We start from the raw sequence: 14905 nt of genomic DNA, 5'->3' as shown, positions 1-14905 counted from the left end.
GAGCTGGATCTCACAGAAAACAGTGCGAGAAGGTAACTATGACCTTACCCCCAGAGTTCCCCTGTCAACATCTTGCAGACTTCAGTTCTCTCAGTGACTTGCAAGGTTGTTCTGCAGTAGCAAAACTAGTCAAGAGACAACTCCAGAGAATACCCACAACACAAGAGGGGTCATCTTCTCTCTGAGTCAGCATAATTTTAGAGCTGTTGTCCTGCAGTCAGAGCTTTATTTCATATAGTACAAAAAAAGCCATCTTCAAATTCTGATCAGTGAAGGCTCCTGGGCTCTTTTCTCCATGAGATTGGTTGTTGCCTTCCCTGTCTTTTGAATGTGGCATCACACAGACAACTTATTTTTGCCTCCCTTGAAGCCACCTGAAGTTTCAGACTGAGTAATTAATGGTAGTTTTGTGACAGGTGAGCAACTGCCACATGCCGTTGCAGAATTGCAAACACTTTAGTGGTAGGTAAAGCAATCCCTATATAAAGTCTGTAAGTTGCTTTCAGTAATGGGGAATATTTAGTAGTTGTTAAAAACAAAGACAGAAAAACATAACACTCCTGGTTTCTCCAGCAATTATTTTAATATTCATAGAATCTCACTGATGCCAATGGGCATACACACACTGCACTCAGCACAAAGTACCACATCTTTCAAGAAAATCTACTGCCCTGCAACCTTCCCACACAATAGAGTACAAAAGTAGACTGCAGTAGTCTGATGATAACATCAGTACTTCAAACAATAACATGTTTGCTGAGATTTCCTGATATTATTAAGGCTTCATCAAGTAATAAGATTTGGAAGAACTAGAAAGTCCACAAAGGCGTCCCACAAGCTGCCAATGGTACAGCAGCTTTGGTAAGTTTTGATGGTACCACCAAGAATTCATCAAACAGTATGGTGGCTTCCAGAAGTGCTCATGAGGAAGATTACATGGTCTGCATGTTTGAAAAGCCTTTGGGACATCATCAAAAGCTTTAGATATGATTTGCTGTGTCTGGAAATTTATATGCTATCAGTGATTCTTCAGCTAGTAAGACAGCAACATTTAGACCCTATCCTCCCTTACTATTGCTTTGATCCAGTCCAAATAGTTGAGGATCTTGGTGTAGAAGCCATAACCTTCAGCACAGCCAATACCCCAAGAAACAATACCGGTAGCCACCCAGCGACTACTTTCTGTGTCTAACACTGTGAAGACACTCCCACTATCCCCCTGGCAGGTATCCCGTTTGACGGTGAGGAAGCCAGCACAGAACATGTTCTCAGAGAAAACCATAGGTATATCTCTCTTCTTACTGTCCAGCCAACTCTGACACTTCTCTTGAGCAACCGCTGGTAGGCTCACATACTTCAAAGTATTTGAAATAAAGTTTTTTTCCACACCAAAACCGCTCACATAGCCCATGTGCCCATCCATGTAGAACGTGGTGTTGGTAGTATCTGGGAGACAGATGGGCAGTACTGTAGGGCCCAGGGTTACTGGGTGTTTCAGCTCCATCAGGGCTATGTCCCCATTGAAGTTGTGCTCATCTTTAGGGTTGTAATCTGGATGGATAAAGATCCTACGTACAGGGTGGTTACCCATTTTGTGGAGCTCTTCTACACTGGTGTGGCCGAGGAAAATGTTAGCCTCCTCTGCTAGCTGGTCCAGGCTTACATTGTTCCCTCCTGCCCCTTTGGGGAAGATGGTGTGGGCAGCGGTCAGGATCCAGCGATCACCCAGGAGTGCACCACCCCCTCGTCCATGGATGTGGGTCAGAGCCTGCCAAGGGAAACTGCCTCTCCGTGCTGACTTGCCGCCCAAGATCCGCTGGACTTCAGTAATGGGGTTGACCGGCTTCCCACACACTGTGGAGAAATGCAAGGAGATCGTAACAGCCTCTGTTGCCCTGGCTTGTCTCTCTCTTTCCTACACCATCACTGTTTGATTTCACCTTATTTTTGCCTTCCTGGATAGATTTCCCTGTCCTCCCTCACTGATACCACTCCCTCCCCTGCATGTTGTCCCAGCTTTGTACTGACTGTAAGCGTGAACGAGTAAACACCAGACAAAGTCAGAGCTTTTTACTGACCTGGCAAGCAGGCAGGAATCCTCACCTGGCCATCTCGATCCACCCAGGTTCCCTCAGGAGAGCAGGTGAATCTGTCTGTAGGATGAGAGGGAAGTGAATGAGACCCAGGTCTGCAGGTATGGGGTGGGAAGAAAGAATAGAATAGAGTAGAATAGAATAGAATAGAATAGAACAGAACAGAACAGAACAGAACAGAACAGAATAGAATAATTTTCAAGGGATTCCTCTCTCCAGGGTGTCCCACATGCTGCACTCAGCCCTTCCATCCCAAAGGCACTCTTTCCCAGGAAAAGCTGCCTGTGGTTTAGTCTGGAATGTCTCCATTGGGGATAGCATGTACATCTCAAAGCACCTCAGTTCCAGGGGACCAGTAAAGCTTAGGCACTGCTTCTGTAGAATAAAAGCCTGAGGAGCCATCTGAGTGAAGTCTTAACTTCATTCAGTCCACATGCTTACAGAGCACTGTTTGACCTTACTTAGCCCAAAGAAGGGAGAGAAGAAGTAAAGATATGGATTTTAGATTCAAGCTTCTGGTCTCTGTAGTTTGCAGAGAGTAGGACAAGGTGGTTTGTTCCAGAAACAGGAAAAAGATGAGTCAGTTACTGTACATGCTCAGTATCTATTTCTGAGGCTATATTGCAGGTCAGCTAACTCGCATGTCACCTCTCAACACAAACTCCACTACCTCCAATGTTCTTGCTTTTCTTAGAAAGTTTGTGCTTGTGACTAAAAATAATTTATATACAATTTATCTTACACTATAGTAAATGCTTCCAAGAAAGTGTTTGCTGTTATCTTTCAAAATTGACTAAATCACGATGACTCCCCATCAGATTTGGGTGGTGCTGCTATTTACTTGCTCCTGATTTTTTTCTGATGAGATTGAGCTCTGACTCTTTATGAAGGAGTTAAAACTCAGATGCAAGAATAATCAAATTCAACATTAGTACCAACTTAAAGAACTCCTTAGCTGCTTGCTCCTTGCCCCAGTGCTAGCGTGTCACCTCTCTCAGGCATGCTGCACAACTGTGCATCCGTGCTGGCAACCATATCCAGGAATTGATTCAGCTTAAAAATCTGCATTTTTTTTGTGGAGGCTAAATGAGCAGCCAAGGCAAGGAAATCATGAACTCCTTATACTTGTCTTGTAACCAAAGCTCCTGTGTCATCAAATCATCTCTCAGGTGCAAAAAGAAGGCATGTGAATGGTTTTGAATGTTGCCTTAGTTTTTCTGACCTGCTGCATAAAAATCTGTTTTTCTGTACATATGTTATTTAGCCCTCATATGTCTCTGCTGCTGAACAATATTCCAAAGAGGTAAATGGCATTTCAGTGGAGTGGAGTGTGAGTTTATTTATTTGTATCTGTAGCAACTTGGACTGGTGTGGTGAGGTTTCAGAATTTTGGTGATTCCCAGACACCATGCCTCAAATTTCAGTGAAAGAATGAAATCCACTAGACAAGAATAAATCATGACTACAAATGAGAGAATAAGACCTTCTGCAAAAGTTAAGAAGAGCATGGAGGAGGCATGTGATGCACTCTGAGAATGAGGCAGGGTGGGAATAGACTGAGACAACAAGCCTCAGGAGCTATGCTGCAGAGCCAAAGAAAGATTGGAGATCCTTCACAGGAGGAAAGCATGAGTCCTAAGCCTGGGGAGCAGAGACAATTCTAGCTGGAAATCTGAGAGGGCTTTTCACACACAGATTTCGGTGTCTGTGTGGGATTAGGACTCACCACCGCCTTTTCCGGTGACAATGTGATAATATGGCTCATTGCATCGATATGTGATCATTGACTGGTAGTTGTTGTTTGCAAGTTTGTTAATATAGCTGAATGCCCCGTTGGTCAGGTTTGTAGGGTTGCCACAGTTCACAACTACAAAAAAGAAAAAAAAGAGATTAATCAAAGATAGTGTTACTGCCTGCAGGTTTAGGCTTGACTTGGATTGTGGCCACGATGTGAAGGACCAGTTAGTACAGCGGGCAGAGAGAGGTTGTTCCAAAATGGAACAGACTGGGATCTTTTGCTTTCAGACGTTACAACATTATAGCAAATTTTTAGTGATATTTTATGCGTTTTTGTAAGGGAGGAAAAACATTTACGTTTTTGCAAGCAGAAAAATGTAATGAAAGTCAACAGTGCACGTCTACAGGTCCTTCCAACCAGCATATCCATGAGTCTATAGCCACAGACAAATAGAGTCATAGAGGCTGAACTCCCCACGTTCTTGGAGGAGGAAAACCACGGCAGGGGGCATAATCCCCGTTCTCAGATCACTCACTTTCACAGCGGGGCATGGCTTGATGCCATGTCCCATCAGCCTGGCAGACAGCCGTGAAGGACAGCAGCTTTTGGTTGCCCTGCATGGGAGAGAAGAACATCTCTGTTGGTTGTACAGAGCCTTACATTCCCTTCCCCACATTAAAATATTGTTCTATCTGCCCGTCTTCTCACTGCTGTCCAATAGCTGTCCCTCTGCAGTCTGTTCCAGTTGCTGTCCTCTCCCTCTGTTGCCTTCCCTCTATCCTCTGTTTGCCACAGGCTACAAATTCTTCATAGCAGGCCAAGATATCAGCAGCCAGCAACCATAAAACTGTGACAAGTCTGGGGTGCTACGCAGTCCTGGCAATAGGATGGCAAGGGAGGCAGGTAACATCTTCTGCTTCAACTCTGATTTCATACCCTTCCAAAGAGATACTCTTGTTTACCAATGTTTCCTGGGATCTTTGTCTCTCATCTTCTACCAGGGCTTTGTGAAACAGCAACTGCATAAGGAAGGGAGCTAGGAAAGGAGAAACCACTGGAAGAAAGCTGATAGAAGCAAGGAAGAAAGAGAAATTGCAAGAGGTTGCCATGAGTGAAATCTCCAAAGAAAGTTTTACTGAAAGGTGAAAGACTTACACAAACTGAAGAGAAGCCAGAATATGGCTGAAGAGAGTGGAGAAGGGATCTCACCTCCATCAGGTTATACCCAGTCTTGCAGCTGACAATGAAATAGTCCTGAAATTGATACACAGGCTGCAGGTCTCTGATGATGGTAAACTGATCCCGTGGGACAGGCTGTGGGCACCGTATTTCTGTTAGAGAATGAGATGAAGTAAGTTGATATTAATAAATGGTGTAGACAGGCTGTAGTTGCCTCTGGGGAAGAAACGTCTTACTCTCCGAGGTGTAGTGGATCTTCCAGCCACGGCTGAACCCTGACTCATCGGTGAGGAAGAGTATGTCCACCTCATTGCTGTTGGTTTCAATGCTGCCAGGTGACTCCTTGCCACAGAATTCACCAATCTCTCTCCCTCGTGCTTGGATCTGATGAGGAAAACGTGTATCACAGGGACAGAAACACACATGCCTCTCTGCCCCAGTATCCCTGTTTCAATCCAGACCAAGTTTGCCACAATGCCTATGATGGTGAACAGGACTGGTTGTTTGACCCATCTTTGCTGATGTCTGCACTGACATATCAGAACAAAGGGGTGACCTACCACAAGCTCTGCTTCTCCCTTATCATGGGAATCAGAGCTATTAACCCCTTCAAATCCTGAGATTAAATCAAAGGGAGAAAAAACTGGAAGAAGGACAATTTTTTGTGGCTCCATTCACTGTGGAGCCACTCACAGGCTCTGGGCCTGTGATCCGGAGCCTCTGACCTCACGACAATGGTAATTAAGCACATTGAGGGAGGGACAAGGGAAGAGCTCAGCCCTTCATGCTGTGGCATTCTCCTTGTACTGATCCCATATTTCTCATCCCAATAGCGGTGTCCCCACAATTCCTGTCCAGGTCTGGCAGCAGGGCTGGGAGCAGAGTTTGTACCTTGAGCTGGTCATAAGGACAGTGAACTTGTTGGTGTTCATCAATCTCAAAGGGTTCCAAGAACTTGAGGATGACAGACAGGCCCTTTTGCAGACGGATGCTGTAGTTACACCGGAGGTCTTCAGGATAGGGCTGGGGGTACTCAGGGCTGCTCAGGTACCCAGATGCCTCTGTGAACAACTCACTGCTGCACTGCACTGGTGTAGAGGAAGAAAGCAGAGGTCACATATTGTGCAGCTGTGTCTTCTGCAGCCCTGTCAACTACTCCCTAAGTCACTTCTCCCACCCTTCCTGGCTGAAGGCCTCCTTCCCTGGAACCCTCTTATCTTTCAAAATTTCAATTTACCTTTGCAGGAGTGGTGGTCACTCTGAAGCTGGTAGCCAGTCCGGCAAGAACAGAAGTAGCCACCCACATAGTTGTGGCAGAAGTGCTGGCACTGAGGCCTTTCATCATTCTCAGCAGCATTGTTAGGGTTACATTCATCAAGATCTGAAGACATAGGAGATGCAGGGACAAGGGGAGGAAAGTGTTAAAACTTTCTGTTGTACACTGAAAGTGCATAGAGATCCCCACCCTTGCTTACAGTTTCTCTTTATTTGCCCGACAAGGAGGAAAATTGGTTGGAGCCACACAGGCTTCCTTCTGCGTGCTGAGGGTATTGCCTACTCACCCACAGCTTGGTAATAGGCCAGGAAGCCCCTGTAAGGAATCAGTGTGCCATTGTCTTCATTGGAGAAATCAGAGTGAAATGCCAGGTGCATCCTGTTCCCCTTAGATACAAACTCCTTTCTTCCTGGGTGATTGCCTGTGGTTGACCCAAGCTGGCCACAGTATCGGCCCAAGTTCTTCTTGTCTGCTTTGATCTGTTAAGGTTAAGGGGAAATCACTGTAGCCTCATAAGATTCAGTCTGCTCCATGCATCACTATTACCCAGCTATGAGTTGCCAGTACATGCTCCACCCATTTCTATTTTTAACTCCTTCCCTTTCCTTTGTGGGAAGCATGAGAGGAGGCCTGGTGAATGAAGAGCCATTGTATGTGGTGGCCACTAGATTCCCATCTCCAGCCACCCCTTGGCCCAGGTATCTATGCACATACCTTAACATAGTCATAGAAGCAGGACTCAGATGGCTCCAGGTCAAAATATCTGAAGGTCAGCTTCACCACATAGCCTTTTGGGACGTGGATATCCCAGGTGCTGATGTTATTGTTGGGATATGGCTTGGGATAACCAGGGGATCTGATCTCCCCAAAAAGCTTGCTTGGGACTGGACTGGAACTGATCGCTCCAAAAAAGAGGAAGCCCCACAGGAGAAAAGGAACGTGCCTGTGAACATGGCAAGTAAACTATGACATTGCACAAAATTAGGTCATTCAAAATCAGGGGAGACTTCACAAGTGATTGTGCACTGTCTAATGGAATCCAAACACAGGAGGCCTAGTTGCAGGTCCAACTTCTGGCTTGGATCACTCAGAAACAAGGAGGACAGCTGAAATGAAGACACCAGCACAACCCAGGTTCCAGCAAAGCATTTGTGACCCAGCCAAAGAGATTCATCAACCCAGGAAGCAGTTTGAAGGAGCATGGGTGAACTCCCTGAGCAATGTCTGCTTGTTCCCAGCAGTCATGGGGCTGGGTGCCTTAGAACCAGGGGAAGTTTGGTTCCCTTTGGCTCTGGGCCGGCAGGTCATTTCTGCTTATTGCTAGTTTAGGATCTTTGTGCAGTTCATTTGGTGAGGGTCTGAAGATCTCAAGCTCAATTTGCTGAGGAGCAATCCTGCAGTGCCTCCTGGGCAGCCCTCTACCCAGACATGCCTCAATCCCTCTCCTCCAAAAGTTGGCCCTCATTTTTTTCTCATTCCGCAGATTGCTCCTCTTCCCCTCTGGGGAACGGGACTATCAGTCTTCCTCCAAAAGCAGCTCACTGCCCAGATCTCCTGAAAACATCAGCCAGGAAGATCCTTCTTCCTCAACCCTACGTGCTAGCAAAGCTTTAATGGAGGGACAGCGAGCATGAGCTTAGCCCCTTGGACCTCTTCTCCTCCCTGGAAGGGTCTAACCCTCCCGTTCCCTCCCCGCAAAGATGTGGCTGTGTGTCCCCCCTCCCCAGCTCCCCCACTCACATGTCCATGCGCTCGCCGCCGTGCTTGCACCCCTGCCCGTCCTCCCCACTGCCCCGGCCGGAGCTCTTGAGCGGCGGTCAACGGCAAGCCCGGGGACCGGTCAGGTAGGTGGGGAGAGGCGGAGGGGGGGAAGAGCAAGCCCGGCTGCAAACAGCCTGGCAGCGGACCAGGCTCCCGCAGCCCGGCGCCTGCTGCCCTCTGCTGCTGAGCTGCTGCCGAGCTGCTGGTCTCCCTGCCCGTGCAAATACGGACTCCGGGGAGTGCTTTTGGGGGGCTCTCACGTCCTAGCCAGGCAGAGCCGATCTGTCTCTTCTGGGCGAGAAGGCAGAAAAACGATTGCTAGAGACCTTTCCTAGGGTTTGATCTGCAATCCAGGAGCTGCTCTGAGGTGGCTCCCCCCTAAAGATGTCCTCCTAGGAAGTCTCGCCCACTCCTGGGCAGTTTTCTGGTGCAGGAAGAAGACCAGAAATTTTAGTCTTAACAAATTAATTTAAACTTAAAAAAATCAAACTGTCAAAAAAGTCAAGTTTTCTCTGTTCTGGCTTGATGAAGAGCACTTCAGAGTTTTTTTGGGATGGGAACTGGGAGCTTCTGCAGGGAAAGCAAGAAACCTCAGACATTTGAGTTAAATAGATACTAAGAAAAATGAACAACCCTATAGAATTAAAAGCATTCTGAGAACAAGACCCTTTTCAAAGACCCTTCTTGCTGTTTGTTCTGCAAGCATTTTTAGGAGAAACAAGACAGATAGGTAAGGCCTTCAGTATTTAATGGGGAAATGAGGAAAGACAGCAACTTACAAACACATTTCAGGCTTTTATCAACATAGTGCCCAAGACATATATTGTGTCCCACCAACTTTGTGAAGCTTAAAATTTCTTGGCTTTCAGAGTTTGGTGTAAGACATAAACCACCATTTTAGTGTTTTCCCTTAGCATTATGGGTAGCTTCAGAGAAATTAGTGAGTTTCTTGCATTGAAATCATAGGAAATAATTCACAGCTACAAAAACATGTTGAATGAAGATGGAAATAGTGTTAAAAAGAATGAAGAAAGCATCCTTGGGGTATTTATGGAAGTGTACTAGAGAAGCTGCTCATCAAATGTCTTTGAATTATTATCTGAAAAAGATCACATAAACATGTAATTAGTGTCTCTGTAATAACACCATATGGCCCCACACATGAGAATTAAGATTAAGTGGGGGACATTACCCCAGTACTTCCTGATGTCCAAATACATCCTCTGCATGATGAACATACTTGGGTAGGCTCACTGCCTTGCTGTGCCATGCTGGAGCAGGTTCTGCTGGCTTACTGTCCCACCAGAAGGGAAGCTTTTTACACAGAAACCACATCTGGAAAGTAGCTGGCAAGCACTGGAAACTACGCTCCAAGAGATCTGTTATGAACAGGTCACCAGTGGGAAGAGTGTTCCCTGGCAAAGCATGGATAGACAGAGGTGCTTGAGGATCATTTGTAAGGCAGCTGATCATTTCAGTGTGTTCTTGACAAGGAATCTTCTATCCAGGGGGCACTACTGGGAGTTCCCCGTGGCACTTTCAAGGCACATCTTCCAAGTCTTCATTTCCTCTCCCCACCCCGATAACACCATCTGGGCTACTAGGAGAGTACTTCAGCTGGTAAAGCAAGGGTGGTTAGCTGGAGATATGCCTAACTGGAGCAGCCCACCTCTAATACATGTCCCATAGACCCACCTGATTTGGACAATACAGCTATGCCCTCAGTCCTGCTCCAGTGCTCCCACTGGTGGCCTTCCCCTTCAGATGTTATGTGCAATCCTCTCTTTATGTTAGGTAGGAGCCAGGAAATACCTGGTACCATTTTTTCCTCGGAAGGATGTCTGTGCCTTTCTTTGCTTAAGGGCAGAATACATGTAGGGCCATGGAATACATGTAGGACCACAGGACGCCAAAACTAGCACCTGTTTGTTGCCTGCTTGACTCAGCTGGGTTACAAGAGGACTGGACAATAAATCAGAGCAAAGTAAAGAAACTGTAGATCTTCAGCATGGTCAAACATGCCAACATCCTCTCATTGAGAGAGACTCCTGCTTTGAATACAGTGTGTTGCAGGAGGTCATTGGAAAGAAACCTGCTCTACAGCCTCAGAAGCCGTGAGATCATCCTTTGATGTGCAGACCCTCTCATCCACTGAGAAGATGAGTTGGATACTTTATGCTCAAACCTGAAGCAAGGACATAGAAATACCTCTGTTGGGCCTCCTACAACTACACCACCTACCCTACAGTACACCAGGGCCACAGACCCAAGATCACCTGTAAACACTGAGCCACTTTCCCAGGGCACTCTACCTTCAACCCCTTGGTTTGACTATCCATTGAAGCCTTTAGGGGACACTCTGACACCAGCCATAGGGCTTGGGCTTCACACAGCCAGGCCTGTGCTATCCAATGGCTTACAACTTTTTCAGATGAATCATGCCACCCCTGCAGCTCTGGCTGATATGGAGAAGATGATCTACACCAAAAGAAGGCTCAGGACCCCAGTATGAGATGGTGAGCAGCAGCAGCATCTTGGTAGCCTGTTTCTGTGTCTTCTAAATCAAGGAGCAAAGCCAAGTGTAATACCCCAGAAGGGATGTAGTTCTGCAGCACTAGCCACTCAGCAAGGGGCAAGAACATAGTATCCTCCCAATATCAAACCTTATCCCTTGCCTTATGCACCTCCCACAGGCTGGTGTCTCAGCGATATAGTACTGTTGTGCAAAGTCACCATCTGACTTAGGCATCACACCTATAGTATGATTACAAAAGAAAAACCAGTGAATTATTAGTGCTGGTAGTTACTAACTGAAGCCCTAGAATAGGTTGGAATACTATCCCTTATGATTATTATGAGTGTGGACCACATCAGGTGGGTATGATTCCTATCTATGGTTCTGGCACAACTGGATGCTTCCTGGAGATGAGAGGCTGTCATGGATATATGATGACTGGCAACCAGTCAGAAGCAATCCACTCAGCATATCACCTCACAGGCTTACATGACAATTATGTGGATGGTTGGCATGCCAGTGGAAGAGTCTGGCTAACTATCTGAAGGCAATAGCTGTCTACCATCAAAGCAGGGTCACAAAATGAAAGTTTGTACCAGCTTTTGGTGCAGGGCCTGAAATGAGTTTACTAGTTGTTGATCACACAGTCTGGAAGATATCAGTCTGGAGATGGTGAAGTGAGCTTGGTGTTGGGCATCAGAAGCAGCTCAGAAGGGCTCTCATTGTACGGAGGAGTACAAAGAGGGCAACAGTTGAACCAGTTTCAGCTGCTGTCAGTCAAAGCTCTGCCTTTTGCAGCCTTGTGATACAACAAAGATAATGTAGAGGCTCCTTATAATAGAAGGAATGATGGGTTGTGGAGGTCTGCATAGGGCAGATAAATGACATGCTGGATGGCGTGGCTATGATTGCTCGTTGCATTTGATTGTGTCCCACCCAGTGGTACTCTTGCACTGTGGATACTGACAGGGTGCTGCAGCCTGAGATGTCCTCAGAGACAACCTTGAAGAGCCAGAAGTTGACGTTACAGCTCCCCAGCCCCTTGCTTATCACATGTTCTGAAGTAATGCTTCATGGCACTCATCCTTGCAGTTCCCTGAAAATAAGCTCTTCAGAAAATACTACTTTTTAGAAGAGCTGCTGGAGGAAAAAACTGCATTTTCTCACCTTGAAAAGGCTATGTATTTTCAAAATCTGCCTACCTCTTGGTTCTCTGTGATGTCAGTAGCTACACATTTCTGCGTACCCTGCCCTTCAACCTTCTGTTGGGGGGCAACCACAAGTGTCCTTCAGAAATAACTGCCTGTGGGCTCGTGCACATCCCATCAGGTGTCTTCATTAAAGGACACCTCTCTCTTTGGCACTGATCTGGCTTTTCAGGGGATCTCACCTCCTTTGGTTCTGTCCCTTGGTCTCTGATTGTAGACAGGAGCTGTGAACCAGGGGATCTATGATGGCCAAGGGGAGACACTGCCAGGAACTCCAGAAGGAGTGCTGGGCCTAGAGGAGGTGGCCGTGGTTTCTTCCACCAGGAGAGCCTGAGCCTTCCTCACCCTCGGGACCTTCCCAGGAGTGCAGTGAACGTGGGGCTAGTTCCCTTGCCCCAGCCCTCGGATTTTACACCATTACATGAAAATCCTTGACTCTGAAGGACAAGTTCTGTTTTCTACCCATCCTGCTCCAGGATCCCGGGTTCCTGGGAAGAATGTGGCATCCCCAGGGGACAGGAGAAGATGGCTGGTGTTGGTGGCTGCGGAACAAGGAGCAGCCTCTGCCAGCCTTGCTCACTCGGGGATCAACTCCTGCTTCCCAGGCGGAGCCGGGGGGGCAGCACGGGGTTTGGCTTCGGCGGGGGCAGCAGGAGGAACGCGGGAGCTGTGGGGGGGCGGGCCGGGCGTGGGGCAGCCCCCGCCCTGCTCCTCCCCGCCCCGCTCTTATTCTGACAGGAGCCTCCGTGCAGCTGACGGCTCATCGCCCTCCCCGCCCCGTCCCACCCTGGCCACCTCCTCTCCCCGCCTCCCGCTCCCCGCAGGCCCGGCCCCGCCGTGACCCCCGGCCGCGGGAGGTCCCGGTCCCGTCCCGTCCCGCCGCCGCCCCGGCCGCTGCTGGGCGAGAGGCGAGGCCGAAGAAAACACGCTGCTATGGGGGGCTCGGGTCTTGTTTCTTTTTCAATCCGGGGCAGTTTGCACTCGGGAGCGAGGGTCCCATCCGGGCATCCGTCCGGGGGAGCGCTCACTTCACTTTCTGGAAAATCTGGACACAGACCTCGTCTTCAGCGGTCATGCGCTGGGGAAAGGGGGGCGAAAGAGGAGTTTAGGCTGGATCCCCTACTTGTCTCCCTCCCCAGCTGCCACTGCAGCCCTGCCTGCCCAGCGCTGGTTGGAGTCTTGCAGGCCACATGCTGCTGCACGCCCTTCCCGACCCTCCCAAAGCTCCAGCGGGTCTGGCTGCAGGGCAGGGAAGGGCCATTGCCTTTGTTGAGCTGCATTAACGTTTAAACCCTGGAGGCGGATGTTTGTGTGAAGTGGTGGCTGCCCCCGAGGAGCCGGGGCTGAAGTCTGAGAGGAGCTGGAAGGAAGCTGCACAGCTGGCTCAGAGCCCGAAGCACCCGCACTGTGTCCCCCCTGCCCACTACAATTGGGATTTAGCAAGCTGCGCTGGACCCCTCCTCACCAGATGCAGCTGGTCCCCCTCCAGCCAGTGCCTCCAGCCTCGGTTCCTCTTCTCTCCTAGCTGCTCACACACCAGCTGATCCCCCTCCCAGCAGACGGTTGTCTAAAAAAAAGGAGTAGAGGGGAAGACATGATCCCAAGACAAGTGGGTCCTGGCAATACAGGTTTCCAGCGATGACACTGAGTGTTCCTCTCAGACACATTTTCAGATGCAGTCCCTGATTTGGTGTTTCTTGGGTGGCTCCTTGGGACTGATGCTCTTTGTGGGAGGTGAATGACCCTGTGGCTTCCAAGTGCAACAGAGTACTGCCAAGTGGGCTGACGTTCTGTCTTTTCAGGGCTTTGCTCCAAAGGACAGTACTCTCTGGGTCCCAAAGTACTGGGTTTCTGGCTGTTTGGTGCTCATCCCCTTTGCTGTGAGTGATTTTTTACTCATAAAACCACTTATTCCTGGACCTGAAGGGGCATGCCGGCTCTGGGCTGGGCTCTCATCTGGTTCATGAATCAAAAGCTGAGCAAGTCCCTGAACTTCCAGCGCACGCCAGCCCCCTGTCAAACTGCACTGCTTGGGCTTCTCACCTGGCACTTGCGTCCATCCACGGGTCCCAGGTCTTCCTCAAACTGGACTCCCAGGTCAAAATCCATAACATAGTCCCGCAGGGAGGTGATTGTGCGGATGACCATGTGATTTCCCGTGTGGATGATCTCTTTATCAGGCTTCAGGAGGCAAACCAGTTTTCGCAGGACCACATTGATATCTGGAGGGTGAGAGGGAGAAGAGATCTGTGGACGACGTGGGCCCCTCCTCTAGCAGCATCCCCGCAGAGCTCCTCCACTCTTTTAGCCAGGGAGCCCCAGCCGTGATACCTCCTCCCCCCTCCCACCACAGCGCAAAAGTGATAGTCGCAGACAGAAGGACCAGAGGGTTCCCAAACCCCTTCCTCCCCTTCCCGACTTCTGACATTTTTGGAGACAGAAGGGAGCAAAAGGGGAGGAAGGAGCAGGATGAGGAGGGTGGAGTTACCTAAAGCGCGCAGGTAACTGTCCATGTTCTCCTGGGAGACGAAGCGGTAATAGCCGGTGAGGTTGGGAGGCATCCCGGGGCAAAGGGACGGGGCCGACGGCGAGGAGAAGAGAGGGCAAGGAGCGCGACAGGCACAGAGCCGGGACCGAGCTCGCTCGCCGGGCGGGCCGGTCGCTCTCCCGCGGTGCGGCGAGGTCTGCGGAGCAGCCCGGCTCCCGTGCTCCCCGCTGCAGTAAGAGTCCCCGCGCCAGGGGGCGCGGAAAAGGCCGGCACTGCCCCCGCTTCCAGCATCTCCGCCTCGGCTGGGGCGGACCTGAGAGCAGCAGGTCACCTCCTCGCCCTCCGCCTTCCTCGGGGGCTGCTTGTGTTAAACTCTTGCCTGCCAACCAGCGGCAAGGGTCCCCCGCCGGCCCTTCGCACCCCGTGACGCCGGTGGCTGCGAGCTTCCTCAGGGCAGTGCCCCGGCCCACGTTCCCCCCGGCCCGGCCAACCCGTCGAGGAGAGGCGGCGGCAGGCTGGCAGCTCCGCCCTGCCGAGCCCGGGGCAGATGGGCGGCGGGCTACGGCTGCGGTCTGCAGCCCCTCGCCCCGGCACCTCCCCGATCTCCACAACCCCCTCCCCGGCCTGCTCCTCCCGCGTCCCCCCGC

At 49.7% G+C, this 14905-nt stretch overlaps 2 protein-coding genes across 2 annotated transcripts; both read right to left on the bottom strand.

Moving 5' to 3' along the window:
* Nucleotides 1-570: 570 nt before the first annotated feature.
* C1R (complement C1r) lies at nt 571-8145 on the bottom strand. The gene is made up of 11 exons (XM_075510523.1): nt 8027-8145; nt 7001-7229; nt 6573-6765; nt 6248-6391; nt 5902-6098; nt 5247-5394; nt 5041-5162; nt 4367-4445; nt 3820-3960; nt 2079-2153; nt 571-1854 (listed from the first exon to the last, which is right to left on the bottom strand). The coding sequence occupies exons 1-11, from the start codon at nt 8032-8034 to the stop codon at nt 1052-1054; spliced, it is 2139 nt and encodes a 712-aa protein (XP_075366638.1). The 5' UTR covers nt 8035-8145; the 3' UTR covers nt 571-1051.
* Nucleotides 8146-12711: 4566 nt separating this feature from the next.
* RBP5 (retinol binding protein 5) lies at nt 12712-14499 on the bottom strand. The gene is made up of 4 exons (XM_075491778.1): nt 14259-14499; nt 13814-13992; nt 13236-13337; nt 12712-12848 (listed from the first exon to the last, which is right to left on the bottom strand). Exons 1-4 carry the CDS (start codon nt 14329-14331, stop codon nt 12795-12797), a joined length of 408 nt encoding a protein of 135 aa, XP_075347893.1. The 5' UTR covers nt 14332-14499; the 3' UTR covers nt 12712-12794.
* Nucleotides 14500-14905: the final 406 nt, after the last annotated feature.

This window comes from Mycteria americana, chromosome 1 (assembly GCF_035582795.1).
Source record: "Mycteria americana isolate JAX WOST 10 ecotype Jacksonville Zoo and Gardens chromosome 1, USCA_MyAme_1.0, whole genome shotgun sequence".
In the NCBI taxonomy this organism is placed as follows: Eukaryota; Metazoa; Chordata; class Aves; order Ciconiiformes; family Ciconiidae; genus Mycteria; species Mycteria americana.
The sequence above is the reverse complement of the archived record's forward strand: the minus strand, read 5'-3'. Positions and strand labels throughout refer to the sequence as shown.

Excerpts from the sequence above, each read along its gene's own strand:
- C1R (XM_075510523.1), bottom strand. Across the intron at positions 6,099-6,247 it reads TGACCACCACTCCTGCAAAG|TGCAGTGCAGCAGTGAGTTG; the intron begins GTAAATTGAAAT and ends CCTCTACACCAG. Across the intron at positions 2,154-3,819 it reads TGTCACCGGAAAAGGCGGTG|ACAGATTCACCTGCTCTCCT; the intron begins GTGAGTCCTAAT and ends CTCATCCTACAG.
- RBP5 (XM_075491778.1), bottom strand. The coding sequence starts at position 14,331 with ATGCCTCCCAACCTCACCGGCTATTACCGCTTCGTCTCCCAGGAGAAC. Across the intron at positions 13,338-13,813 it reads TGGATGGACGCAAGTGCCAG|ACAACCGTCTGCTGGGAGGG; the intron begins GTGAGAAGCCCA and ends CCTTTTTTTTAG. Across the intron at positions 12,849-13,235 it reads AGGGGGACCAGCTGCATCTG|CGCATGACCGCTGAAGACGA; the intron begins GTGAGGAGGGGT and ends CCCTTTCCCCAG.